Source organism: Salmo salar, chromosome ssa03, assembly GCF_905237065.1.
Source record: "Salmo salar chromosome ssa03, Ssal_v3.1, whole genome shotgun sequence".
Classification (NCBI taxonomy): Eukaryota; Metazoa; Chordata; class Actinopteri; order Salmoniformes; family Salmonidae; genus Salmo; species Salmo salar.
The window spans coordinates 89,162,705-89,190,179 of record NC_059444.1 but is presented as its reverse complement, the minus strand read 5'-3'; the positions used below and the strand labels follow the sequence as shown (position 1 = coordinate 89,190,179).

General features: G+C 42.6%; 1 protein-coding gene across 1 annotated transcript; it reads right to left on the bottom strand.

Moving 5' to 3' along the window:
- Nucleotides 1-27,475, bottom strand: eps8l1a (EPS8 signaling adaptor L1a). Its single transcript, XM_045715725.1, has 15 exons — nucleotides 27,319-27,475; nucleotides 16,424-16,529; nucleotides 16,282-16,340; nucleotides 15,808-15,940; nucleotides 15,131-15,219; nucleotides 12,112-12,186; nucleotides 10,929-11,077; nucleotides 10,193-10,337; nucleotides 10,028-10,083; nucleotides 7,071-7,179; nucleotides 6,413-6,553; nucleotides 5,542-5,674; nucleotides 2,664-2,829; nucleotides 1,913-2,045; nucleotides 1-523 (listed from the first exon to the last, which is right to left on the bottom strand). Exons 2-15 carry the CDS (start codon nucleotides 16,527-16,529, stop codon nucleotides 437-439), a joined length of 1,581 nt encoding a protein of 526 aa, XP_045571681.1. The 5' UTR covers nucleotides 27,319-27,475; the 3' UTR covers nucleotides 1-436.

Genomic DNA, 27,475 nt, shown 5'->3' with positions numbered 1-27,475 from the left:
TCATCTCTCGTTGAATGACAACGGACTTTATTGAAGAATCCCTACTGTTGACCAATCACAAACGAAGGGGCATAGTCTTCGGCTGGAGACTTCTGCTTGCATCAAGAAAAATGTTGTGCCTGAACAGCCAAAAAAACCTCACCAAAGTCCAAAACAAACAACAATGTCACAAAATGTCATCATAATATATGCACAAACTCTTCTGAACTGTTTCGGCTGGGAAGCATGCGGACGCCTTAAGAAAACCAAGTCATTTTATAGTTTGGGTGAACCCTTTAAAAGTGAAATGTCTGTATCAGAGTCTCCATACAGACAATGTTAGTGAGTGTGTGTGTCCTCTTAATCAGTGACAGTGATGTTATTGTGTTTGCGTCCATCAACCAGTGATATCTGTGTATCAGTATCAGTGATATACATGTGTATAGCTTGTTCTTGGTCACAGCCTCCTGCTCTCCAGCTGGAAGTCCGCTTTCTGCTTCTGTTTCTCCATCATTGTCTCCAGCTCTGTAGATTTGCGGACATCCTAATAGAAATGAGAGAAAGAAAGGAAGAAATACAGTCTGTTAAGGAGCTAGTAGTTACTTTGCTGATGTTAAGGAGCTAGTAGAGTTACTTTGCTAATGTTAGGGAGCTAGTAGTTACTTTGCTGATGTTAAGGAGCTAGTAGAGTTACTTTGCTAACGTTAGGGAGCTAGTAGTTACTTTGCTACCGTTAAGAAGCTAGTAGAGTTACTTTGCTAATGTTAGGGAGCTAGTAGTTACTTTGCTAACGTTAAGAAGCTAGTAGAGTTACTTTGCTGACGCTAGGGAGCTAGTAGAGTTATTTGCTAACGTTAGCCTCTTGTCTGTAGCAAAGCACAGTAATGAAAAGGTCAAGTCACTACTGGTTGGTCAAATTATAAAATGTGAATGTACTACTCTCACTTCCAGTGAGACAGTATGTGCTATGATATTGTAGGGAATTTAGGGGGTAGCCCAGACTGGGACTCCAACCCAAGTCCAGCCAACACCTAGCAACCTCGTCAAGAGGTTCAGACCTCTTGGCGTAACGGTCATTACCCCCTTCCTTCTGGAGAGTGTATCCGCACGCTTCTCTTTACCAAGTCCCTCATGTGTACACACCTCTCCGATGGAGGTGCCTTCCTTGAGTCATCCCCCTTCTGACATGTAGTCCTGGCCACAGTGTAGCAAATTCAGGTGTAGCCCATACCAGGACTCAAACCCTGGTCCAGTGACTGTCAAGCTAACACCCTAACCATTACACCAAGAGGTCTGACCCTCTTGAGGAAGTCTCTAGGTGTTGGATTAAGGTTCTACAATATATTGGTTAGATTCCAAAATGGAAAATGACTCACTTCACTCCCTTCATTAAATTAAACAGGAAGTATAGTCCTTTTAACATAACTTGACATTTTACAACCTTGTCCATCCAACAATATATTGTATGAGATTCATGTGTTACACATCTAACACCAGTCCATCATTAGAAGTATTAATTCATCTACACCCAGAAACTCCCAGAGACTCCCAGTCACACTGAATAGGAATTAGGAGATGGGGCGAAAAGGAGGGAGGGAAGAGGAGAGAGATCCTTGGTTCCCATGCTTTTTCTCTATCTATAATGTGAGAGTTGTGTCAACCAGAAGAGAAGAATGGGAACCAAGGATCTATAATGTGAGAGTTGTGTCAACCAAAAGAGAAGGAAGACAGAGGGAAAGGAGAAATAAGAGGAGTACTGAGGAAGTGATGTGTTTTGATACAACTCTATAAGAGTTGTGATGAGAATGGGGTTGCCAGTCAATGGGGCTGCCAGTCAATGGGGTTGTCAGTCAATAGGGTTTCCAGTCAATGTGGTTGTCAGTCAATGGGGTTGCCAGTCAATGGTGTAACCAGTCAATAGAGTTGCTTGTACCTCCAGTAAAGCCTTCTGCACCATCATCTGGCTGTACACTCTGGCACCCTCTTCTGGTGAAAACATACGCAGGTCCTCTTTACTCAGGGCAAAGAGCTCAGCACCAGTGAGTCTCCCCAGCAGTGCTACTGTCCTGAATGGAGAGAGAGATATGGCAGAGTAAGGTGGTCAGAAGTGTTACTGTCCTGAATGGAGAGAGAGAGAGATAGGGAAAAGTAAGGTGGTCAGAAGTGTTACTGTCCTGAATGGAGAGAGAGAGATATGGGACAGTAAGGTGGTCAGAAGTGTTACTGTCCTGAATGGAGAGAGAGATAGGGCAGAGTAAGGTGGTCAGAAGTGTTACTGTCCTGAATGGAGAGAGAGATAGGGCAGAGTAAGGTGGTCAGAAGTGTTACTGTCCTGAATGGAGAGAGAGATAGGGCAGAGTAAGGTGGTCAGAAGTGTTACTGTCCTGAATGGAGAGAGAGATAGGGGACAGTAAGGTGGTCAGAAGTGTTACTATCCTGAATAGAGAGAGAGATAGGGCAGAGTAAGGTGGTCAGAAGTGTTACTGTCCTGAATAGAGAGAGAGAGATATGGGACAGTAAGGTGGTCAGAAGTGTTACTGTCATGAATAGAGAGAGATATAGGGCAGAGTAAGGTAAGGTGGTTTTCATTATGGCCATGCTAGAAAGGATAAACGTGTGACAGAAGTATGGTGTATATCAAGTATACTGTAGTTGACTGAACTAGCTCCACTACACCCACTCACGGCTCAGTGAAGCCCTTCCCTCTCAGCCAGTCCTCTACCTCAGCAGGAGGGGAGTGGTAGTCCAGGGGGGCCGAGGTGTCTGTGGTGCGGGGGATCACTAGGGGACGGATGGAGCCCGCCCTGCCGTTGGCCAGCCGCTGGAGGAGCTCATCGTTCACCATAAAGCCTGTGTACAGGGGTCACACACACATTTAATGTCAGTTAAGAATGTGCACATACTGTATACACACACTGTTACAAGCATGTTCTCACTTATAAACATGTACTCTATCACACACACACAACTACACACACACACACACACACGCACACGCACACACACACAAGCACACGCACACGCACACACACACACATTGACTACATTGACTTGGACTACACAGCTTTAGGGTTAGACATTACATTGACTACATTGACTGGGACTACACAGCTTTAGGGTTAGATATTACATTGACTACATTGACTTGGACTCCACAGCTTTAGGGTTAGACATTACATTAACTATATTGTAGTCATTTAACCCATTTTATCCAGAGGTATCTAGAGTGGTTGGATATTATCAGGAGGCTTAGCAACATCATACAGAACATGCAGGTATAACACAACCACTAAACCTTTAGAAGTAGCCAGCCAGTCTGCAGTGCTATGAACAGAAAACACATAGTGCCTGATAAGAGTAGTGCTATGCTGAATCCCAAATGGCACCATAGTCCCTATATAGTGCACTATTTCTGGTATTGAATTGTAAAAAAAGAGTAGTGCACTATATAGGGAATAGGATTGTTAAAACAGCCACACATTCAGATTTAGTATTTCTCTATACACACCTAGTTTGTCCCTTTATTTAGAATGCATGACAGCTCATCAGTCAATCACCCCTAACTTTCTACCCAATCAGAGACATTCTCTTCCACCTGTTAGTTGTAAGTTCCGCCTCCAGCCAGTGAGTTGCAGTGATGGAAAGTTTGGCTTTTTTTACTGACTCTGATCTTTCAGGCTCGTTCAGTCAAAAGAACTAATCTTTCGACTCATTTTGTTCATTTCAGTCAGTATTGCCCAGAGCATGAAGGACCCTCTACCGGCGAACGATGAACTGAAAACTCAAAAAAGTAATGATTCTACAAGCCTTTCGTTCACATATTGTTCACCATAAGGGACTTATTCGAGCTGTGTGACTGAGACATGTCAAAGGTTTAAAACATCTATGTTTATTGATTGCTAAACATACAAATAAAAACATTCTTGATATATTTGAACGAGGTCAAGTTGTGAGCACAACCGGACTAGATTGTGAACGACTCTTGGACTAGATAGTGAATGACTCTTGGACTAGATTGAGAACGACTCATGGCGGAATGCATTGCTTGACTGCCATGAGGGTGATAAGCACAATGTGGTTTGTGAACTGCAGCCCCTAAACGATTCATTCTCCAGTTCGGGTTTGTTGCGCAGAGGCTGTGTATGTTTTGGTTCTACGGAGGTAGGTCCGTCATACCATTCAATAATCAATTACTTGCCTTCATTTTTGCACCATGCGATCAATGATCAGTTCTAAACATGTCTTTTTCTTCTCTATGCTCATGATTTATTTCCCTGAGGACATGATGACAGACAGTTAGTTGGTGGTCGGAGGACATCTCTGGAGCTGCTGACCCGGAGGAGCGGGTATTAATCCTGCTGTAGGACTCATTGTGACCAGTACTAGCAGGTCAAACAAACAACTAAAATAAACGAGTCACAACAAAAAAAATCATGACTCTCGAGTCAGTAAAAGTGGTCGTTCAAAAATAATTAATCGTTATTCAACTGCACATAAATAGTGAGTTGAAGACAGAGAACAGATAGTTCGTGAGTTCTCCTTAGAAGTATCAAGACAAGTTCCAAGTTGCACCATGTTTAGCTGTATTTGTGCTGCATATAACAAGTGAGGATTACCAGTACATGGTGTCTTTGACATGCTGTCTGTCAGGGGATAAAGTCATGTGGTACCTTTATATTGTTTATGAGATAATCATCATTGCTAGCTAAGTAGCCAGTTAGTATAGACTACAGTTAGCCAGGCTAACTAGATACCTTTTTATGTGTCATGAGTATTTCAGTTACATTATGTCGATAAGACAGTCATATCTTTGTAACAGCAGTTACATTATGTCTATAAGACAGTCATATCTTTGTAACAGCAGTTACATTCTATGCAGAGTTAGTGTTACACTGTACAGCCTCCTCACTACTGCAGCAGCTTATTAGTCATGTATAGCATGTTGAATTGGGTTAGTGAGCTATGAAGAGCTAACATGGCTGTCATAGAATGTTGTAGAGTCATGTAAATGAAGAGCTAACATGGCTGTCATAGAATGTTGTAGAGTCATGTAAATGAAGAGCTAACATGGCTGAAATAGAATGTTGTAGTGTTGTGTAAATGAAGATCTAACATGGCTGTCATAGAATGTTGTAGAGTCATGTAAATGAAGAGCTAACATGGCTGTCATAGAATGTTGTAGAGTCATGTAAATGAAGAGCTAACATGGCTGTCATAGAATGTTGTAGTGTCATGTAAATGAAGAGCTAACATGACTGTCATAGAATGTTGTAGTGTCATGTAAATGAAGAGCTAACATGGCTGTCATAGAATGTTGTAGTGTCATGTAAATGAAGAGATAACATGGCTGTCATAGAATGTTGTAGTGTTGTGTAAATGAAGAGCTAACATGGCTGTCATAGAATGTTGTAGTGTCATGTAAATGCATCATAATGCAGAAACCTCATTGGCTAAACTATTTAAATACATGGAGGAAAGTGTGTCAACGGTCAGAGGGAGGAATGTGTACCTGGAGGTGGGTGGTGACACTGACCACTGTAGACCACCAATCCACAGGCTTACCTTTGTCTCTGTCGCCCCCTGTCATGGTGGAGGGGGACATGCTTTGAGGACGGCGGGGCACGGCGGGGAAGTTGGCCCCTTCTCGGCTGGAGGGGGTGTAGGAGAAGTGCCTTGGAGGGGCGAAGGGCACCTTCTGTCAAACAGAGACAGGAACACACAGGGTAACTCAGATGAGTCGGTGAGTATGCGTCTATTAAGCCCAGTTCAGATACAACAGCGGAGAGGAGACGGTTTTATGCCATTTAAAAACGAAATTAGCTTGATCTGTTGTAGTTTTAGAACGTCTCATGTCGTCTGCTGTAGATTCCAAGATTCAACACCTCAAATCTTAGCTAAAGACGAAACGGATCCGTTTAGCCAATCAGAAAACAGTGTGCTGACATTCTGTGTTTAGCCAAGCAGCTAGCTAGCTAACCAAGCAAACCACTAGCTAGCTAACCAAGCAGACTACTAGCTAGCTAACCAAGCAGACCACTAGCTAGCTAACCAAGCAGACCACTAGCTAGTTAACCAAGCAGACCACTAGCTAGCTAACCAAGCAGACCACTAGCTAGCTAACCAAGCAGACCACTAGCTAGCTAACCAAGCAGACCACTAGCTAGCTAACCAAGCAGACCACTAGCTAGCTAACCAAGCAGGCCACTAGCTAGCTTGCTGATATTTATCTGACAAGTCACAAAGTGTGTATTTCATGATACTTGTTTGCTACAACAAATGGGAACTTTGTATCAAAGTTGTATCACATCATTGTAAAGAGGCACCATTAGTGTGGAAACGGTGTCAACCGTGTGTGTGTTTGTGTGTGTGTGTGTGTGTGTGTGTGTGTGTGTGTGTGTGTGTGTGTGTGTGTGTGTGTGTGTGTGTCCATTACCTGGGACTGTCTGAGTGCCACTGGGCTATCCCTATGGTTGTTGTTGAGGGCAGACAGAGGCTCCAGAATGTTGAAGGGAACAAACCCAATCTGGTCAAAGTTATTGCGGCACTTCCACCAACGCTTTGACGACTCAATCACCTGAAAGAGAGAAGATTTGAATTAGGATTTTTATTTATAATATGGAATTGAGATTTACTTGTTGATAAATAATGTGTTCATGGCAATGTGAGATATACTGAATCAAGACAATAAAGCTCTATGTGTTCATGGCCATGTCAGATATACTGAATCAAGACAATACATCTCTATGTGTTCATGGCCATGTGAGATATACTGAATCAAGACAATAAAGCTCTATGTGTTCATGGCCATGTTAGATATACTGAATCAAGACAATAAAGCTTACTGAATGGAATTAATTTGTGAGAACTTTTTAAGTAATCAGGATAATTCAATCCATGTGAACTTCTGTAAATTAACACAAGTAGACCCTATGGGCTCTGGTCAAAGGAAGCACACTATATAGGGAGTAGGGTCTTGTTTGGCACTCAGACAGTATTTAACATGCAGTTCACACATTATTGTCATGTTGTCATGTTATTGTCACGTTATTGTCATGTGTTGTCATGTAGTACACAGATTCTAGAATAAAAACCTCCAGAGTTTCTCCCTGAAGCACGGAGAGTTCACTGCTGTTCCTGGCAACAAAGCCGTAGCTGCAGCTGAACATCCTCTCGCCCTCAGGTGGAAGTTCACTGCCATCTCTGGAGGAGAAACAGACAGTCCTAGGGTCAATCTCAGTTGTATCAGACAGTCCTAGGGTCAATCTCAGTTGTATCAGACAGTCCTAGGGTCAATCTCAGTTGTATCAGACAGTCCTAGGGTCAATCTCAGTTGTATCAGACAGTCATAGGGTCAATCTCAGTTGTATCAGACAGTCCAAAGGGTCAATCTCAGTTGCATCAGACGGCAGGGTCGATCTCAATTGTATTTCCTTGATTCCTCAAATCCAATCTCCTCGCCAACTTCTCAGCTGTATTGGATTAGAAGGTTGACAGTCCCAGTTTGTGTTACCTGTCATTTAACTGTGTGATCAGTTTGTGTTACCTGTCATTTAACTGTGGGATCAGTTTGTGTTACCTGTCATTTAACTGTGGGATCAGTTTGTGTTACCTGTCATTTAACTGTGGGATCAGTTTGGGTTACCTGTCATTTAACTGTGTGATCAGTTTGTTACCTGTCATTTTACTGTGTGATCAGTTTGTGTTACCTGTCATTTAACTGTGTGATCAGTTTGGGTTACCTGTCATTTAACTGTGTGATCAGTTTGGGTTACCTGTCATTTAACTGTGTGATCAGTTTGGGTTACCTGTCATTTAACTGTGTGATCAGTTTGTGTTACCTGTCATTTAACTGTGTGATCAGTTTGTGTTACCTGTCATTTAACTGTGTGATCAGTTTGTGTTACCTGTCATTTAACTGTGTGATCAGTTTGTGTTACCTGTCATTTAACTGTGTGATCAGTTTGTGTTACCTGTCATTTAACTGTGTGATCAGTTTGTGTTACCTGTCATTTAACTGTGTGATCAGTTTGTGTTACCTGTCATTTAACTGTGTGATCAGTTTGTGTTACCTGTCATTTAACTGTGTGATCAGTTTGTTACCTGTCATTTAACTGTGTGATCAGTTTGTGTTACCTGTCATCTAACTGTGTGATCAGTTTGTGTTACCTGTCATTTAACTGTGTGATCAGTTTGTGTTACCTGTCATCTAACTGTGTGATCAGTTTGTGTTACCTGTCATCTAACTGTGTGATCAGTTTGTGTTACCTGTCATCTAACTGTGTGATCAGTTTGTGTTACCTGTCATCTAACTGTGTGATCAGTTTGTGTTACCTGTCATCTAACTGTGTGATCAGTTTGTGTTACCTGTCATTTAACTGTGTGATCAGTTTGTGTTACCTGTCATCTAACTGTGTGATCAGTTTGTGTTACCTGTCATTTAACTGTGTGATCAGTTTGTGTTACCTGTCATCTAACTGTGTGATCAGTTTGTGTTACCTGTCATCTAACTGTGTGATCAGTTTGTGTTACCTGTCATCTAACTGTGTGATCAGTTTGTGTTACCTGTCATCTAACTGTGTGATCAGTTTGTGTTACCTGTCATCTAACTGTGTGATCAGTTTGTGTTACCTGTCATCTAACTGTGTGATCAGTTTGTGTTACCTGTCATCTAACTGTGTGATCAGTTTGTGTTACCTGTCATCTAACTGTGTGATCAGTTTGTGTTACCTGTCATCTAACTGTGTGATCAGTTTGTGTTACCTGTCATCTAACTGTGTGATCAGTTTGTGTTACCTGTCATCTAACTGTGTGATCAGTTTGTGTTACCTGTCATCTAACTGTGTGATCAGTTTGTGTTACCTGTCATCTAACTGTGTGATCAGTTTGTGTTACCTGTCATCTAACTGTGTGATCAGTTTGTGTTACCTGTCATCTAACTGTGTGATCAGTTTGTGTTACCTGTCATCTAACTGTGTGATCAGTTTGTGTTACCTGTCATCTAACTGTGTGATCAGTTTGTGTTACCTGTCATCTAACTGTGTGATCAGTTTGTGTTACCTGTCATCTAACTGTGTGATCAGTTTGTGTTACCTGTCATCTAACTGTGTGATCAGTTTGTGTTACCTGTCATCTAACTGTGTGATCAGTTTGTGTTACCTGTCATCTAACTGTGTGATCAGTTTGTGTTACCTGTCATCTAACTGTGTGATCAGTTTGTGTTACCTGTCATCTAACTGTGTGATCAGTTTGTGTTACCTGTCATCTAACTGTGTGATCAGTTTGTGTTACCTGTCATCTAACTGTGTGATCAGTTTGTGTTACCTGTCATCTAACTGTGTGATCAGTTTGTGTTACCTGTCATCTAACTGTGTGATCAGTTTGTGTTACCTGTCATCTAACTGTGTGATCAGTTTGTGTTACCTGTCATCTAACTGTGTGATCAGTTTGTGTTACCTGTCATCTAACTGTGTGATCAGTTTGTGTTACCTGTCATCTAACTGTGTGATCAGTTTGTGTTACCTGTCATCTAACTGTGTGATCAGTTTGTGTTACCTGTCATCTAACTGTGTGATCAGTTTGTGTTACCTGTCATCTAACTGTGTGATCAGTTTGTGTTACCTGTCATCTAACTGTGTGATCAGTTTGTGTTACCTGTCATCTCTCACACACAGATGTTGTTTCTTTGTAATATTGATGGTGTTTTGAAAAACAGTAGGACTGTTCATTACAGCGTGGAATAAAGAGTTAATAACATGGTAGTAATGGAAACTAGTTTTAATGACTTACTGTTTTACTATATTAATGATTTATTATTAATAAAGTTATATATTATATATGAAATATATAAATAATAGAAAAGTAATTACTTTTTTAAAAACACCCCTCTGTTTTATGGACACAGGAAGTTATTGGATCCAAGCACTCCATCATAAAGCTTAGTGAAAGGTGAAAGGTGCCATAAACAGTGGTGAAACTGTGTATGTCGTGAACTGTGTGAATCAGTAAACAAAAAGCATTACAGCAGTTATTGGGGATGTCAGAAACGTACGATTCATCAGTGTGCTGGACTGAGCTGGCTCCTTCCTCAGCCTGATCAGGAGGGTCCTAAATTAGGGAAGGAATAAGAAGCAATAATTACATAATTAAATCGAATCAATTACAATCTAAATAGGATGACATACACTTCCACTAGACAATGGTAAAGTAAGTATACCTCTACACTGTATTGAAGAGCGTCCTGTTTGTGCTGTGACTTGATTGGGTCCTCCCAAAGTTGACCTTCTGGGTCAAAGGCCTTAGGCTGCCATCCATCCAGAAAGACAGGTGAGTATGGAGGGACAGACTCAACAAGCTGGGAGCTGGGAGAGAAAGAGGCCAAAGGTCAGGACTTGTCTTGAGCCTTGTCAATGGATGACAATGTGCATATGAACTACACACAAACATACAGATGCAGTATCTTAATTTGATCATCCTGTTGTTGCAGGAATTTTCCTGCACAGCAGGAAATACAAACATGTAGTGTATTCAAGGTCTAAAAAGGCTTCTAAAATGTGTATTTTCCACTTTAAATGTCAGACTTGCACTAACGAGAAAATGTATCAAACCCTACAAAAAATGTCCATTAACTATAATCCACACAACAATTCACATTTCCTGTTGCTGCAGGATTATTTTCCTGCTGTGTGAAACAGGCTCAAATTAACATATGGCATCTGTACATCAATAAGCACAGATATCATATGCAGTACACACACACACACACACACACACACACACACACACACACACACACAGTTTCCCCTGTAGTTCAGTTGGTAGAGCATGGTGCTTGTAACACCAGTATAGTGGGTTTGATTCCCGTGACCACTCATACGTAAGATGTATGCACGAATGACTGTAAGTCAGTTTAGATAATGGTGTCAGCTAAATAGCATATATGATTATATTACCAGTGTAAGGTCCAGTTAGGCCCTAGGGAGGTCCAAAGCTCCTTTTCGTCATCGGTCAGGTGCTTCTGCAGTAGAGACACAGCACCACTGGTCAGGGCTGGACTGACCACAGTCGCCCCCATCTCTGGCCCACCAGTAGTCTTCACCATCTGAGACCAGAGAGAGAGAGAGAGAGACATGAATTGATCTCAGACTTAACACTGATGCATCCATCCCGACCTCTGTCCGCCTGGGAAGGACAGACAGACAGACAGACAGACAGACAGACAGACAGACAGACAGACAGACAGACAGACAGACAGACAGACAGACAGACAGACAGACAGACAGACAGACAGACAGACAGACAGACAGACAGACAGACAGACAGACAGACAGACAGACAGACAGACAGACAGACAGACAGACAATCAATCATATAGTATCACCACAGATATGAGCCAGATATTTCACCGGATGAATGTGAGCATCTGCTTGGCGTTTCCACTCACTACCAAATATGGTAGTGAGAGGAAGCCCAGTGGGAGAAGATTTTGGCCGACATTCTGCTAATTTTCTCATCGCTGAAACATTTGACTGCCTATACAGTTTTCTGTTCCCAAACTATAATTTGTTAGATATCCGAGTGGACTAAGTTTTGTATACTTTACTGTTTGTCAAAGATTCTAAAATGTGCGTTGTTTAGGAGGAGTGCAAGGGTGGATTGAGTTATTGCACATGCACACTTCACAGAGTAGGCGTTCTCTAATGGAAATATGCAAATACATGCTAGAATGAGCCAATAGGATCTCGCTAGCTCGTGTTAGGCTCTGCCCACCTCCTTGCTTGTTCTGCCCACTATGATTCATTGGTTCCCATTGGAAATAATAGGCTGTGGTCTATCTTGGGTTAGTTATAAAAATCTTTGGTATCAGTATCCTAATTCCCAGGTCTGTTGGTACTGCATTGTCAGCGACCAATGAAGTTGGCTATACAGAACACACAGATCTGGGATCAGGCCAGTAAATACCTACCAAGACCAGTGGACAGATCTGGGACCAGGCTAGTAAATACCTACCAGGCCCAGTGGACAGGTCTGGGACCAGTGGACAGGTCTGGGATCAGTCTAGTACATACCTACCAGGGCCAGTGGACAGGTCTGGGACCAGTGACCATATCTGGAACCAGGCTAGTAAATACATACCAGGCCCAGGGGAATAAAGACGTGATGCACCAGCTCCCCAGAAGACGGCTCTGTGATGGACGACTTCAGGCGGTCCTGAAAGCAAAATAATATAATAATAATATATGCTATTTATCCAAAGCAACTTACAGTCATGCTACATATATTTGATGCACGGGTGGTCCCGGGAATGGAAGCCTGCCGTTGCTAATGCTCTACTAACTGAGCTACAGATAGTAAAACGGAGGAAAGTACTGAGCTTCTTTTTTTTAAGAGAAAACAGAGATCCAATCTGTATTTTTATTACATGATAGGACAGATGTAGGAACATATTGGGAGATAGACAGAGGGCAGACAGATGTAGGAACATATTGGGAGATAGACAGAGGGCAGACAGATGTAGGAACATATTGGGAGATAGAGGGCAGACAGATGTAGGAACATATTGGGAGATAGACAGAGGGCAGACAGATGTAGGAACATATTGGGAGATAATCAGAGGGCAGACAGATGTAGGAACAGATTGGGAGATAGGCAGGGGCAGACAGATGTAGGAACATATTGGGAGATAATCAGAGGGCAGACAGATGTAGGAACAGATTGGGAGATAGACAGGGGCAGACAGATGTAGGAACATATTGGGAGATAATCAGAGGGCAGACAGATGTAGGAACATATTGGGAGATAGACAGATGGCAGACAGATGTAGGAACATATTGGGAGATAGACAGAGGGCAGACAGATGTAGGAACAGATTGGGAGATAGACAGGGGCAGACAGATGTAGGAACATATTGGGAGATAATCAGAGGGCAGACAGATGTAGGAACATATTGGGAGATAGACAGATGGCAGACAGATGTAGGAACATATTGGGAGATAGACAGGGGCAGACAGATGTAGGAACATATTGGGAGATAAACAGAGGGCAGACAGATGTAGGAACAGATTGGGAGATAGAGGGCAGACAGATGTAGGAACAGATTGGGTGATAGAGGGCAGACAGATGTAGGAACAGATTGGGAGATAGAGGGCAGACAGATGTAAGAACATATTGGGAGATAAACAGAGGGTAGACAGATGTAGGACAATATTGGGAGATAAACAGAGGGCAGACAGATGTAGGAACATATTGGGAGATAAACAGAGGACAGAAAGATGTAGGAACAGATTGGGAGATAGACAGGGGCAGACAGATGTAGGAACATATTGGGAGATAATCAGAGGGCAGACAGATGTAGGAACAGATTGGGAGATAGAGGGCAGACAGATGTAGGAACATATTGGGAGATAGACAGGGGCAGACAGATGTAGGAACATATTGGGAGATAAACAGAGGGCAGACAGATGTAGGAACAGATTGGGAGATAGAGGGCAGACAGATGTAGGAACAGATTGGGTGATAGAGGGCAGACAGATGTAGGAACAGATTGGGAGATAGAGGGCAGACAGATGTAAGAACATATTGGGAGATAAACAGAGGGTAGACAGATGTAGGACAATATTGGGAGATAAACAGAGGGCAGACAGATGTAGGAACATATTGGGAGATAAACAGAGGACAGAAAGATGTAGGAACATATTGGGAGATAGACAGATGGCAGACAGATGTAGGAAGAGATTGGGTGATAGACAGATGGCAGACAGATGTAGGAACAGATTGGGAGATAGACAGAGGGCAGACAGATGTAGGAACAGATTAGGAGATAGAGGGCAGACAGATGTAGGAACAGATTGGGTGATAGAGGGCAGACAGATGTAGGAACAGATTGGGAGATAGAGGGCAGACAGATGTAGGAACAGATTGGGAGATAGAGGGCAGACAGATGTAGGAACATATTGGGAGATAAAAAGAGGGTAGACAGATGTAGGACAATATTGGGAGATAAACAGAGGGTAGACAGATGTAGGAACAGATTGGGAGATAAACAGAGGGCAGACAGATGTAGGAAGAGATTGGGAGATGGGCAGAGGGCAGACAGATGTAGGAACAGATTGGGTGATAGACAGATGGCAGACAGATGTAGGAACATATTGGGTGATAGAGGGCAGACAGATGTAGGAACAGATTGGGAGATAGACAGATGGCAGACAGATGTAGGAACATATTGGGTGATAGAGGGCAGACAGATGTAGGAACAGATTGGGAGATGGGCAGAGGGCAGACAGATGTAGGAACAGATTGGGTGATAAACAGATGGCAGACAGATGTAGGAACAGATTGGGAGATAGAGGGCAGACAGATGTAGGAACAGATTGGGAGATAGAGGGCAGACAGATGTAGGAACAGATTGGGAGATAGAGGGCAGACAGATGTAGGAACAGATTGGGAGATAGACAGAGGGCAGACAGATGTAGGAACAGATTGGGAGATAGACAGAGGGCAGACAGATGTAGGAACATATTGGGAGATAGACAGAGGGCAGACAGATGTAGGAACATATTGGGAGATAGACAGAGGGCAGACAGATGTAGGAACATATTGGGAGATAGACAGAGGGTAGACAGATGTAGGAACATATTGGGAGATAGACAGAGGGCAGACAGATGTAGGAACAGATTGGGTGATAGACAGATGGTAGACAGATGTAGGAACAGATTGGGAGATAGACAGATGGTAGACAGATGTAGGAACATATTGGGAGATAGACAGAGGGTAGACAGATGTAGGAACAGATTGGGAGATAGACAGATGGCAGACAGAACATTAATCAGGTGACAGATGTAGGAACAGATTGGGAGATAGACAGAGGGTAGACAGATGTAGGAACAGATTGGGAGATAGACAGATGGCAGACAGATGTAGGAACAGATTGGGAGATAGACAGGGCAGAAAATATTTAAGGATGCTGGAACCCCATCTCCAAGGGGACATGTGTTGTCCAGAGTCGAGAAGGTTAGCACTACACCAGACCCCGGAGTATACTGAGGTGAGAAAATTAGAAAGAAATTAGCCTTACATACGAAAGATTGATTTTGTGTGACAGAGAGGGACATTAGTCAGAATCAAATGGCTCTGTTATTCCACTACATGGGCTCACCAGCAGACAGAAGGAGTACTTGACTTTCTGAAAAATGTCAACAAACTCCTCCTCAGGTGGAGGGCAGGCTTTCAGGGTCAGCAAATCATCTGCACACAAAACACAAAACAATCAACTACTATGATGGGGAGTCATCAATTAATTAACATGTAAGAATAGTACCCAGAACACATGCACAACTTTATTCATTTCACTAGACCCTTCCTCCGGTTCATCGCTTCTTGAGGTGCCACTTTACAGTTCCACTAGCCAATGCTACAGTAAGTATACCTCTACACTGTATTGAAGAGCATCCTGTTTGTGCTGTGACTGGATTGGGTCCTGCGATTGCTGCATGCATTTTTTACTTTTAAATGAATGATATGTGCCCATTGATTCTTGAAGAATATAACTTATAAATGCCTCATGAGCCATACTCCATCAGAACCCAAAATATAAAGTTGTTTTATTTACTCCAGTGTTTGTAAACAATGCAATTGTAAACAAACACGGTATAACCAACAAAAAAACATGGTTAAAACTATTATTTTGCTCTCATTTTTGGTCTCATCTATTTTTGAGAGTTGAGTGGTTACATTTCTCCAGCCCCAACCGCCAGCTGTTTACCACCTTTAATAACTCTCTCTCTCTCTCTCTCTCTCTCTCTCTCTCTCTCTCTCTCTCTCACTCTCTCTCACCATCCTGCTTCTCTTTCTTCTTGCTTTTTCTGCTCTTCCTTTTCCTCTGGTTGAGGATGCTCTGAGCCTCAGCAGCCTGCTGCAGGCGGCCCATGAAGCGCTCCACGTCATCAAAACAGTGGTTTAGGATCTCCTGAAGGAAGAACACATCCCAGCTAAACCAGACACATCAATGCAGTGGTCTGGTGAGAGGAATGTTCTGCAAGCAGCCATGCACACACACAAAGACACACAAAGACACACACACACATACGCGCACACACACACAAAGACACACACATGCACACACGCACACACAGACAAAGACACACACGCACACACACATGTGCGCGCACACACATGCACACACACACAAAGACACACACACATGCACACACACACACACACACACAAACACACACACAAAGACACTCACACACATGCACACACACAGTTGCAAACATACTGTATGAACACACAAATACAGATACATACCACCTCTCTCTCTGCATGTCCTCGAGATGTGTGTTTTGGCTCACTACTGGCCCCATTCACTGACAAGAGATATAACATAGATGTCAGTTTAAACAACACACACACACACACACACACATACAGTGCGCACACATACACACACCTTTGAACACCTTTGCGTAGCCATGGGAAGGAAGTTGACCATCATGGGGCATGACTCTAACACCTGATGGCTTCCTAGGACGTACTGGGGGTGGTGTCCCAGACATCTGAGGGAGAGAGAGAGAGAGAGAGAGAGAGTAATGGTGATGCCATCAACAAGTCTTTTTGTTATATTCCTTAAGACGTCAGCATGCTTCAGTTCGTCTGGCGGCTAGCGCAAGTGTGCTTGCATACTTCCTTAAAAGACTTTCGCTTGAAAAACGAGAAAAAAGCAGCAATAGTACTGTTTGTCCATTTTGAGATGCTGTAGCCAGAATACACTTCCTCAAAATAGTAATCTGTTAATTTTGACGTTTTTGCCGAGATCTTAGTCGCGCAATTTTACATATAACTAAATGAGTCTAGCGACCAGCTATCTAAACTTGTAGTCAGCATGGTCGAATTAGCGACCGGGGTGGGGCCCATTGATCATCAGTTATCATATTAAAAATGGCAAAGATTTGCCTGCACCCTATGGCAAAATGTGTAGAATTGCAAGAAATTAGCTGTTAATGTTTCTCTCTGCCCCATGCCAAAATTAGTAGAATTGCATGAAATGAGTTATACAATTGCAAAATCTTTTCTCTGCCCCATGGCAAAATGTGTAGAAATGCAGCAAACTTGCTTTAAAACTGAAACATTTTATCTACTCCCCATGGCAAAATATGCAGAATTGCAGGAAATTAACTAAAAACATATAATATATCGATGTTGGCAGACCTAAGAGCAACTGTGGTCCCTCATGATGAGTTCAGGTTTTTGTGGCCCCACACCCATCAGTTACCTTTCCCTGATCTACACTGATCCACTTCCTTCAGATCTGTAATGGCTCAACAGGTAGGGACTATGATTTAAATTAGGACAGAGATTTAATCAAGAGGTAGGGACTGGACTTAAATTAAGACAGAGATTTAATCAAGAGGTAGGGACTGGGATTTAGATTAGGACAGAGATTCAATCAACAGGTATGGACTAGGATTTAGATTTAGGGCAGAGATTCAATCAAGAGGTAGGGACTAGGATTTAGATTAGGACAGAGATTCAATCAACAGATAGGGATTAGGATTTCGATTAGGACAGAGAATCAATCAAGAGGTAGGGTCTAGAATTTAGATTAGGACAGAGATTCAATCAGCAGGTAGGGACTAGGACTTACATTAGGACAGAGATTTAATCAAGAGGTAGGGACTAGGATTTAGATTAGGACAGAGATTTAATCAAGAGGTAGGGACTAGGATTTAGATTAGGACAGAGATTCAATCAAGAGGTAGGGACTAGGATTTAGATTAGGACAGAGATTTAATCAAGAGGTAGGGACTAGGATTTCAATTAGGACAAAGATTCAATCAACAGGTATGGATTGGGATTTAGATTAGGACAGAGATTTAATCAAGAGGTAGGGACTAGGATTTAGATTAGGACAGAGATTAAATCAACAGGTAGGGACTAGGATTTAGATTAGGACAGAGATTCAATCAGGAGTTAGGGTTTAGGATTTAGATTAGGACAGAGATTAAATCAACAGGTAGGGACTAGGATTTAGATTAGGAGAGAGATTCAATCAAGAGTTAGGGACTAGGATTTAGATTAGGACAGAGATTCAATCAACAGGTAGGGACTAGGATTTAGATTAGGACAGAGATTCAATCAGGAGTTAGGGTTTAGGATTTAGATTAGGACAGAGATTAAATCAACAGGTAGGTACTAGGATTTAGATTAGGAGAGAGATTCAATCAGGAGTTAGGGTTTAGGATTTAGATTAGGACAGAGATTCAATCAACAGGTAGGGACTAGAATTTAGATTAGGACAGAGATTCAATCAGGAGTTAGGGACTAGGATTTAGATTAGGACAGAGATTCAATCAGCAGGTAGGGACTAGGATTTAGATTAGGACAGAGATTCAATCAGGAGTTAGGGTTTAGGATTTAAATTAGGACAGAGATTCAATCAACAGGTAGGGACTAGGATTTAGATTAGGACAGAGATTCAATCAAGAGTTAGGGACTAGGATTTAGATTAGGACAGAGATTCAATCAACAGGTAGGGACTAGGATTTAGATTAGGACAGAGATTCAATCAGGAGTTAGGGTTTAGGATTTAGATTAGGACAGAGATTAAATCAACAGGTAGGGACTAGGATTTAGATTAGGAGAGAGATTCAATCAAGAGTTAGGGACTAGGATTTAGATTAGGACAGAGATTCAATCAACAGGTAGGGACTAGGATTTAGATTAGGACAGAGATTCAATCAGGAGTTAGGGTTTAGGATTTAGATTAGGACAGAGATTAAATCAACAGGTAGGGACTAGGATTTAGATTAGGACAGAGATTCAATCAGGAGTTAGGGTTTAGGATTTAGATTAGGACAGAGATTAAATCAACGGGTAGGGACTAGGATTTAGATTAGGACAGAGATTCAATCAAGAGTTAGGGACTAGGATTTAGATTAGGACAGAGATTCAATCAACAGGTAGGGACTAGGATTTAGATTAGGACAGAGATTCAATCAGGAGTTAGGGTTTAGGATTTAGATTAGGACAGAGATTAAATCAACAGGTAGGGACTAGGATTTAGATTAGGAGAGAGATTCAATCAAGAGTTAGGGACTAGGATTTAGATTAGGACAGAGATTCAATCAACAGGTAGGGACTAGGATTTAGATTAGGACAGAGATTCAATCAGGAGTTAGGGTTTAGGATTTAGATTAGGACAGAGATTCAATCAACAGGTAGGGACTAGAATTTAGATTAGGACAGAGATTCAATCAGGAGTTAGGGACTAGGATTTAGATTAGGACAGAGATTCAATCAACAGGTAGGGACTAGGATTTAGATTAGGACAGAGATTCAATCAGGAGTTAGGGTTTAGGATTTAAATTAGGACAGAGATTCAATCAACAGGTAGGGACTAGGATTTAGATTAGGACAGAGATTCAATCAAGAGTTAGGGACTAGGATTTAGATTAGGACAGAGATTCAATCAACAGGTAGGGACTAGGATTTAGATTAGGACAGAGATTCAATCAGGAGTTAGGGTTTAGGATTTAGATTAGGACAGAGATTAAATCAACGGGTAGGGACTAGGATTTAGATTAGGAGAGAGATTCAATCAAGAGTTAGGGACTAGGATTTAGATTAGGACAGAGATTCAATCAACAGGTAGGGACTAGGATTTAGATTAGGACAGAGATTCAATCAGGAGTTAGGGTTTAGGATTTAGATTAGGACAGAGATTAAATCAACAGGTAGGGACTAGGATTTAGATTAGGACAGAGATTCAATCAGGAGTTAGGGTTTAGGATTTAGATTAGGACAGAGATTAAATCAACGGGTAGGGACTAGGATTTAGATTAGGACAGAGATTCAATCAAGAGTTAGGGACTAGGATTTAGATTAGGACAGAGATTCAATCAACAGGTAGGGACTAGGATTTAGATTAGGACAGAGATTCAATCAGGAGTTAGGGTTTAGGATTTAGATTAGGACAGAGATTAAATCAACAGGTAGGGACTAGGATTTAGATTAGGAGAGAGATTCAATCAAGAGTTAGGGACTAGGATTTAGATTAGGACAGAGATTCAATCAACAGGTAGGGACTAGGATTTAGATTAGGACAGAGATTCAATCAGGAGTTAGGGTTTAGGATTTAGATTAGGACAGAGATTAAATCAACAGGTAGGGACTAGGATTTAGATTAGGAGAGAGATTCAATCAAGAGTTAGGGACTAGGATTTAGATTAGGACAGAGATTCAATCAACAGGTAGGGACTAGGATTTAGATTAGGACAGAGATTTTTTCAAGAGGTAGGGACTAGGATTTCGATTAGGACAGAGATTCAATCCGAGGCAGGTTGTAGCGCATTTGACATTAACCTTCGGCGACTAGAACTCACAACCCCAAAAATTATTCCCAACTTTATGCAAACATCAGCACTGCGACCGTGCCATAACCAAACAGGAGAGGGAAGCTCTCACTAGCAAGCTTTGACATAGACAACCACCATGTGGTACAACCATAGACTACCACCATGTGGTTCAGAAGGTACAGTACAACCATAGACTACCACCATGTGATTCAGAAGGTACAGTACAACCATAGACTACCACCATGTGATTCAGAAGACAGTACAACCATAGACTACCACCATGTGGTTCAGAAGGTACAGTACAACCATAGACTACCACCATGTGATTCAGAAGGTACAGTACAACCATAGACTACCACCATGTGATTCAGAAGGTACAGTACAACCATAGACTACCACCATGTGATTCAGAAGGTACAGTACAACCATAGACTACCACCATGTGATTCAGAAGACAGTACCTCCATAGACTACCACCATGTGGTTCAGAAGGTACAGTACAACCATAGACTACCACCATGTGGTTCAGAAGGTACAGTACAACCATAGACTACCACCATGTGATTCAGAAGACAGTACCTCCATAGACTACCACCATGTGATTCAGAAGGTACAGTACAACCATAGACTACCACCATGTGATTCAGAAGACAGTACAACCATAGACTACCACCATGTGATTCAGAAGACAGTACAACCATAGACTACCACCATGTGGTTCAGAAGACAGTACCTCCATAGACTACCACCATGTGATTCAGAAGGTACAGTACAACCATAGACTACCACCATGTGATTCAGAAGGTACAGTACAACCATAGACTACCACCATGTGGTTCAAAAGACAGTACCTCCATAGACTACCACCATGTGATTCAGAAGGTACAGTACAACCATAGACTACCACCATGTGGTTCAGAAGGTACAGTACAACCATAGACTACCACCATGTGGTTCAAAAGACAGTACCTCCATAGACTACCACCATGTGATTCAGAAGACAGTACCTCCATAGACTACCACCATGTGATTCAGAAGGTGCAGTACAACCATAGACTACCACCATGTGATTCAGAAGGTACAGTACAACCATAGACTACCACCATGTGGTTCAGAAGGTACAGTACAACCATAGACTACCACCATGTGATTCAGAAGGTACAGTACAACCATAGACTACCACCATGTGGTTCAGAAGGTACAGTACAACCATAGACTACCACCATGTGATTCAGAAGACAGTACAACCATAGACTACCACCATGTGGTTCAGAAGACAGTACCTCCATAGACTACCACCATGTGGTTCAGAAGACAGTACCTCCATAGACTACCACCATGTGATTCAGAAGGTACAGTACAACCATAGACTACCACCATGTGGTTCAAAAGACAGTACCTCCATAGACTACCACCATGTGATTCAGAAGGTACAGTACAACCATAGACTACCACCATGTGATTCAGAAGACAGTACCTCCATAGACTACCACCATGTGATTCAGAAGGTACAGTACAACCATAGACTACCACCATGTGGTTCAGAAGGTACAGTACAACCATAGACTACCACCATGTGGTTCAGAAGACAGTACCTCCATAGACTACCACCATGTGGTTCAGAAGACAGTACAACCATAGACTACCACCATGTGGTTCAGAAGACAGTACAACCATAGACTACCACCATGTGATTCAGAAGGTACAGTACAACCATAGACTACCACCATGTGGTTCAGAAGGTACAGTACAACCATAGACTACCACCATGTGATTCAGAAGGTACAGTACAACCATAGACTACCACCATTTGATTCAGAAGACAGTACCTCCATAGACTACCACCATGTGATTCAGAAGGTACAGTACAACCATAGACTACCACCATGTGGTTCAGAAGACAGTACAACCATAGACTACCACCATGTGATTCAGAAGGTACAGTACCTCCATAGACTACCACCATGTGATTCAGAAGGTACAGTACAACCATAGACTACCACCATGTGGTTCAGAAGGTACAGTACAACCATAGACTACCACCATGTGATTCAGAAGACAGTACCTCCATAGACTACCACCATGTGATTCAGAAGGTACAGTACAACCATAGACTACCACCATGTGATTCAGAAGACAGTACAACCATAGACTACCACCATGTGATTCAGAAGACAGTACAACCATAGACTACCACCATGTGATTCAGAAGACAGTACAACCATAGACTACCACCATGTGATTCAGAAGACAGTACAACCATAGACTACCACCATGTGGTTCAGAAGGTACAGTACAACCATAGACTACCACCATGTGATTCAGAAGGTACAGTACAACCATAGACTACCACCATGTGGTTCAGAAGGTACAGTACAACCATAGACTACCACCATGTGATTCAGAAGGTACAGTACAACCATAGACTACCACCATGTGATTCAGAAGGTACAGTACAACCATAGACTACCACCATGTGGTTCAAAAGACAGTACCTCCATAGACTACCACCATGTGGTTCAGAAGGTACAGTACAACCATAGACTACCACCATGTGGTTCAGAAGGTACAGTACAACCATAGACTACCACCATGTGATTCAGAAGGTGCAGTACAACCATAGACTACCACCATGTGATTCAGAAGGTGCAGTACAACCATAGACTACCACCATGTGATTCAGAAGTTACAGTACAACCATAGACTACCACCATGTGGTTCAGAAGGTACAGTACAACCATAGACTACCACCATGTGAGTCAGAAGGTACAGTACAACCATAGACTACCACCATGTGATTCAGAAGACAGTACCTCCATAGACTACCACCATGTGATTCAGAAGGTACAGTACAACCATAGACTACCACCATGTGATTCAGAAGGTACAGTACAACCATAGACAATCACCATGTGATTCAGAAGGTACAGTACAACCATAGAATACCACCATGTGATTCAGAAGGTACAGTACAACCATAGACTACCACCATGTGGTTCAGAAGGTACAGTACCTCCATAGACTACCACCATGTGGTTCAGAAGGTACAGTACAACCATAGACTACCACCATGTGATTCAGAAGACAGTACCTCCATAGACTACCACCATGTGATTCAGAAGGTACAGTACAACCATAGACTACCACCATGTGATTCAGAAGGTACAGTACAACCATAGACTACCACCATGTGATTCAGAAGACAGTACCTCCATAGACTACCACCATGTGATTCAGAAGACAGTACCTCCATAGACTACCACCATGTGATTCAGAAGGTACAGTACAACCATAGACTACCACCATGTGATTCAGAAGGTACAGTACAAACATAGACTACCACCATGTGATTCAGAAGGTACAGTACAACCATAGAATACCACCATGTGATTCAGAAGGTACAGTACAACCATAGACTACCACCATGTGGTTCAGAAGGTACAGTACAACCATAGACTACCACCATGTGATTCAGAAGGTACAGTACAACCATAGAATACCACCATGTGATTCAGAAGGTACAGTACAACCATAGACTACCACCATGTGGTTCAGAAGGTACAGTACCTCCATAGACTACCACCATGTGATTCAGAAGGTACAGTACAACCATAGAATACCACCATGTGATTCAGAAGGTACAGTACAACCATAGACTACCACCATGTGGTTCAGAAGGTACAGTACAACCATAGACTACCACCATGTGATTCAGAAGGTACAGTACAACCATAGACTACCACCATGTGATTCAGAAGGTACAGTACAACCATAGACTACCACCATGTGATTCAGAAGGTACAGTACAACCATAGACTACCACCATGTGATTCAGAAGACAGTACCTCCATAGACTACCACCATGTGATTCAGAAGGTACAGTACAACCATAGACTACCACCATGTGATTCAGAAGGTACAGTACAACCATAGACTACCACCATGTGGTTCAGAAGACAGTACAACCATAGACTACCACCATGTGATTCAGAAGACAGTACCTCCATAGACTACCACCATGTGATTCAGAAGGTACAGTACAACCATAGACTACCACCATGTGGTTCAGAAGGTACAGTACCTCCATAGACTACCACCATGTGATTCAGAAGACAGTACAACCATAGACTACCACCATGTTGTTCAGAAGACAGTACAACCATAGACTACCACCATGTGATTCAGAAGGTACAGTACAACCATAGACTACCACCATGTGATTCAGAAGGTACAGTACAACCATAGACTACCACCATGTGATTCAGAAGACAGTACAACCATAGACTACCACCATGTGATTCAGAAGATACAGTACAACCATAGACTACCACCATGTGGTTCAGAAGGTACAGTACAACCATAGACTACCACCATGTGATTCAGAAGACAGTACAACCATAGACTACCACCATGTGATTCAGAAGGTACAGTACAACCATAGACTACCACCATGTGATTCAGAAGACAGTACAACCATAGACTACCACCATGTGGTTCAGAAGACAGTACAACCATAGACTACCACCATGTGGTTCAGAAGACAGTACAACCATAGACTACCACCATGTGATTCAGAAGGTACAGTACAACCATAGACTACCACCATGTGATTCAGAAGGTACAGTACAACCATAGACTACCACCATGTGATTCAGAAGACAGTACCTCCATAGACTACCACCATGTGGTTCAGAAGACAGTACAACCATAGACTACCACCATGTGATTCAGAAGGTACAGTACAACCATAGACTACCACCATGTGATTCAGACGGTACAGTACAACCATAGACTACCACCATGTGGTTCAGAAGGTACAGTACAACCATAGACTACCACCATGTGATTCAGAAGACAGTACCTCCATAGACTACCACCATGTGATTCAGAAGACAGTACCTCCATAGACTACCACCATGTGATTCAGAAGGTACAGTACAACCATAGACAATCACCATGTGGTTCAGAAGATACAGTACAACCACGAGGGGGGATTTCACCAACAGGGGGCAGCAGTGTAACTGCCCAGTCAGATTTCACCAACAAGAGGCAGCAGTGTAACTGCCCAGTCAGATTTCACCAACAAGAGGCAGCAGTGTAACTGCCCAGTTAGATTTCACCAACAGGGGGCAGCAGTGTAACTGCCCAGTCAGATTTCACCAACAGGGGGCAGCAGTGTAACTGCCCAGTCAGATTTCACCAACAAGAGGCAGCAGTGTAACTGCCAGTCAGATTTCACCAACAGGGGGCAGCAGTGTAACTGCCCAGTCAGATCTCACCAACAGGGGGCAGCAGTGTAACTACCCAGTCAGATCTCACCAACAAGAGGCAGCAGTGTAACTGCCCAGTCAGATTTCACCAACAGGGGGCAGCAGTGTAACTGCCCAGTCAGATTTCACCAACAAGAGGCAGCAGTGTAACTGCCAGTCAGATTTCACCAACAGGGGGCAGCAGTGTAACTGCCCAGTCAGATTTCACCAACAGGGGGCAGCAGTGTATTTTATTTTATTATTGTATTTATTTAACGTTTATTTAACTAGGCAAGCCAGTTAAGAATAAATTCTTATTTACAATGACGGTCTACCCTGGCCAAATCCGGGGTAGACCTGTGGGACTCTCGATCACGGCCGGTCGTGATACACCCCGGGATTGAACCAGGGTCTGTAGTGACGCCTCTAGCACTGAGATGCAGTGCCTTAGACCGCCGCGCCACTATTATCAGTTGGTACAAACATGCTGTGCGAAATGAGTCCTGAAGAGTCCTGAAGAGCTACTGGGTGCGTGTTTTCGTTCCAGCCCAGCAGTAATACACTTAATTTAACTCATTGTGGTCCATATTGAAGACCATGTTTCATTAACTGAAAACGGTGGAAGATGGAGATCCCTGTACTACCTGTATTGTAAAAAAAATACAACAACAAAAAACAGGAAGAGGCCAGAGGTGTGCGTCACATTGTCACATTCCCTCAGCTGACAGTGAGAATGCTGTTTAGCATTCCAATGTGTGTGTGTGTGTGTCTCTCTGTGCGTGTGTGTGTGTGCGTGTGTGTCTCTCTGTGCGTGTGTGTGTGTGTCTCTCTGTGCGTGTGTGTGTGTGTGTGTGTGTGTGTGTGTGTGTGTGTGTGTGTGTGTGTGTGTGTGTGTGTGTGTGTGTGTGTGTGTGTGTGTGTGTGTGTGTGTGTGTGTGTGTGTGTGTGTGTGCGTGTCTGTGTCTGTGTGTGTGGGTCACTGACAGATTCAGTGCAATGACATCATAGACCAAATCCATAGAATTTTCTGAACATATGCAGTTATTTTCCTGATATTGACTTCTATTGAAATCCATAGAGCTGATTTAAAAAATGTGTTTTAAAGAAAGCCATGTGTCAAAATATGTTTCTATAATTCTGATCAGACAGTCTGCCTCTAAAGGGCACTGTCAAGATACCCTGCTCCTTTTAACAATGTATTGACCTTAACTCACAGGTCAAACTCATACAATGTATTGACCTTAACTCACAGGTCAAACTCATTCCACGGAGGGCCCAGTGTTTTTGCTCCTCCCTTGTAATTGGTTGATGAATTAAGGTCACTAATTAGTAAGGAACTCCCCTCACCTGGTTGACTAGGTCTTAACTGAAAGGAAAAACCAAAAACCAGTAGACTCTAGGCCCTCCATGGAATGGGTTTAACACCCCTGATTTAACTGGTCCTTACTCTGCTCATCTCTCTCTCTCTCTCTCTCTCTCTCTCTCTCTCTCTCTCTCTCTCTCTCTCTCTCTCTCTCTCTCTCTCTCTCTCTCTCTCTCTCCCTCTGTCTATATTCACAACAACTACACACGACTGACAGTCCTGTCTAACCTCACACCAAACTGTTCATGATGGTCTTCACGTCTTTCACACACACACACACACACACACACACACACACACACACACACACACACACACACACACACACACACACACACACACACATACAGGGTATAATCCATATACAAATTGTCAGTACCTTGTGGTGTGTGTCTGCGTGTATTCCTCCAGCCCAGTCTAACAGCCTTGTCTGTCTACTGTCACATCTTGCTCTGTTTACACCAGTCGGTCCCTCCTTCTGGAGATATGCAAGAACGAGAAAAACAAGTCTAGCCTTCCTCTCTCCACAAATCTCA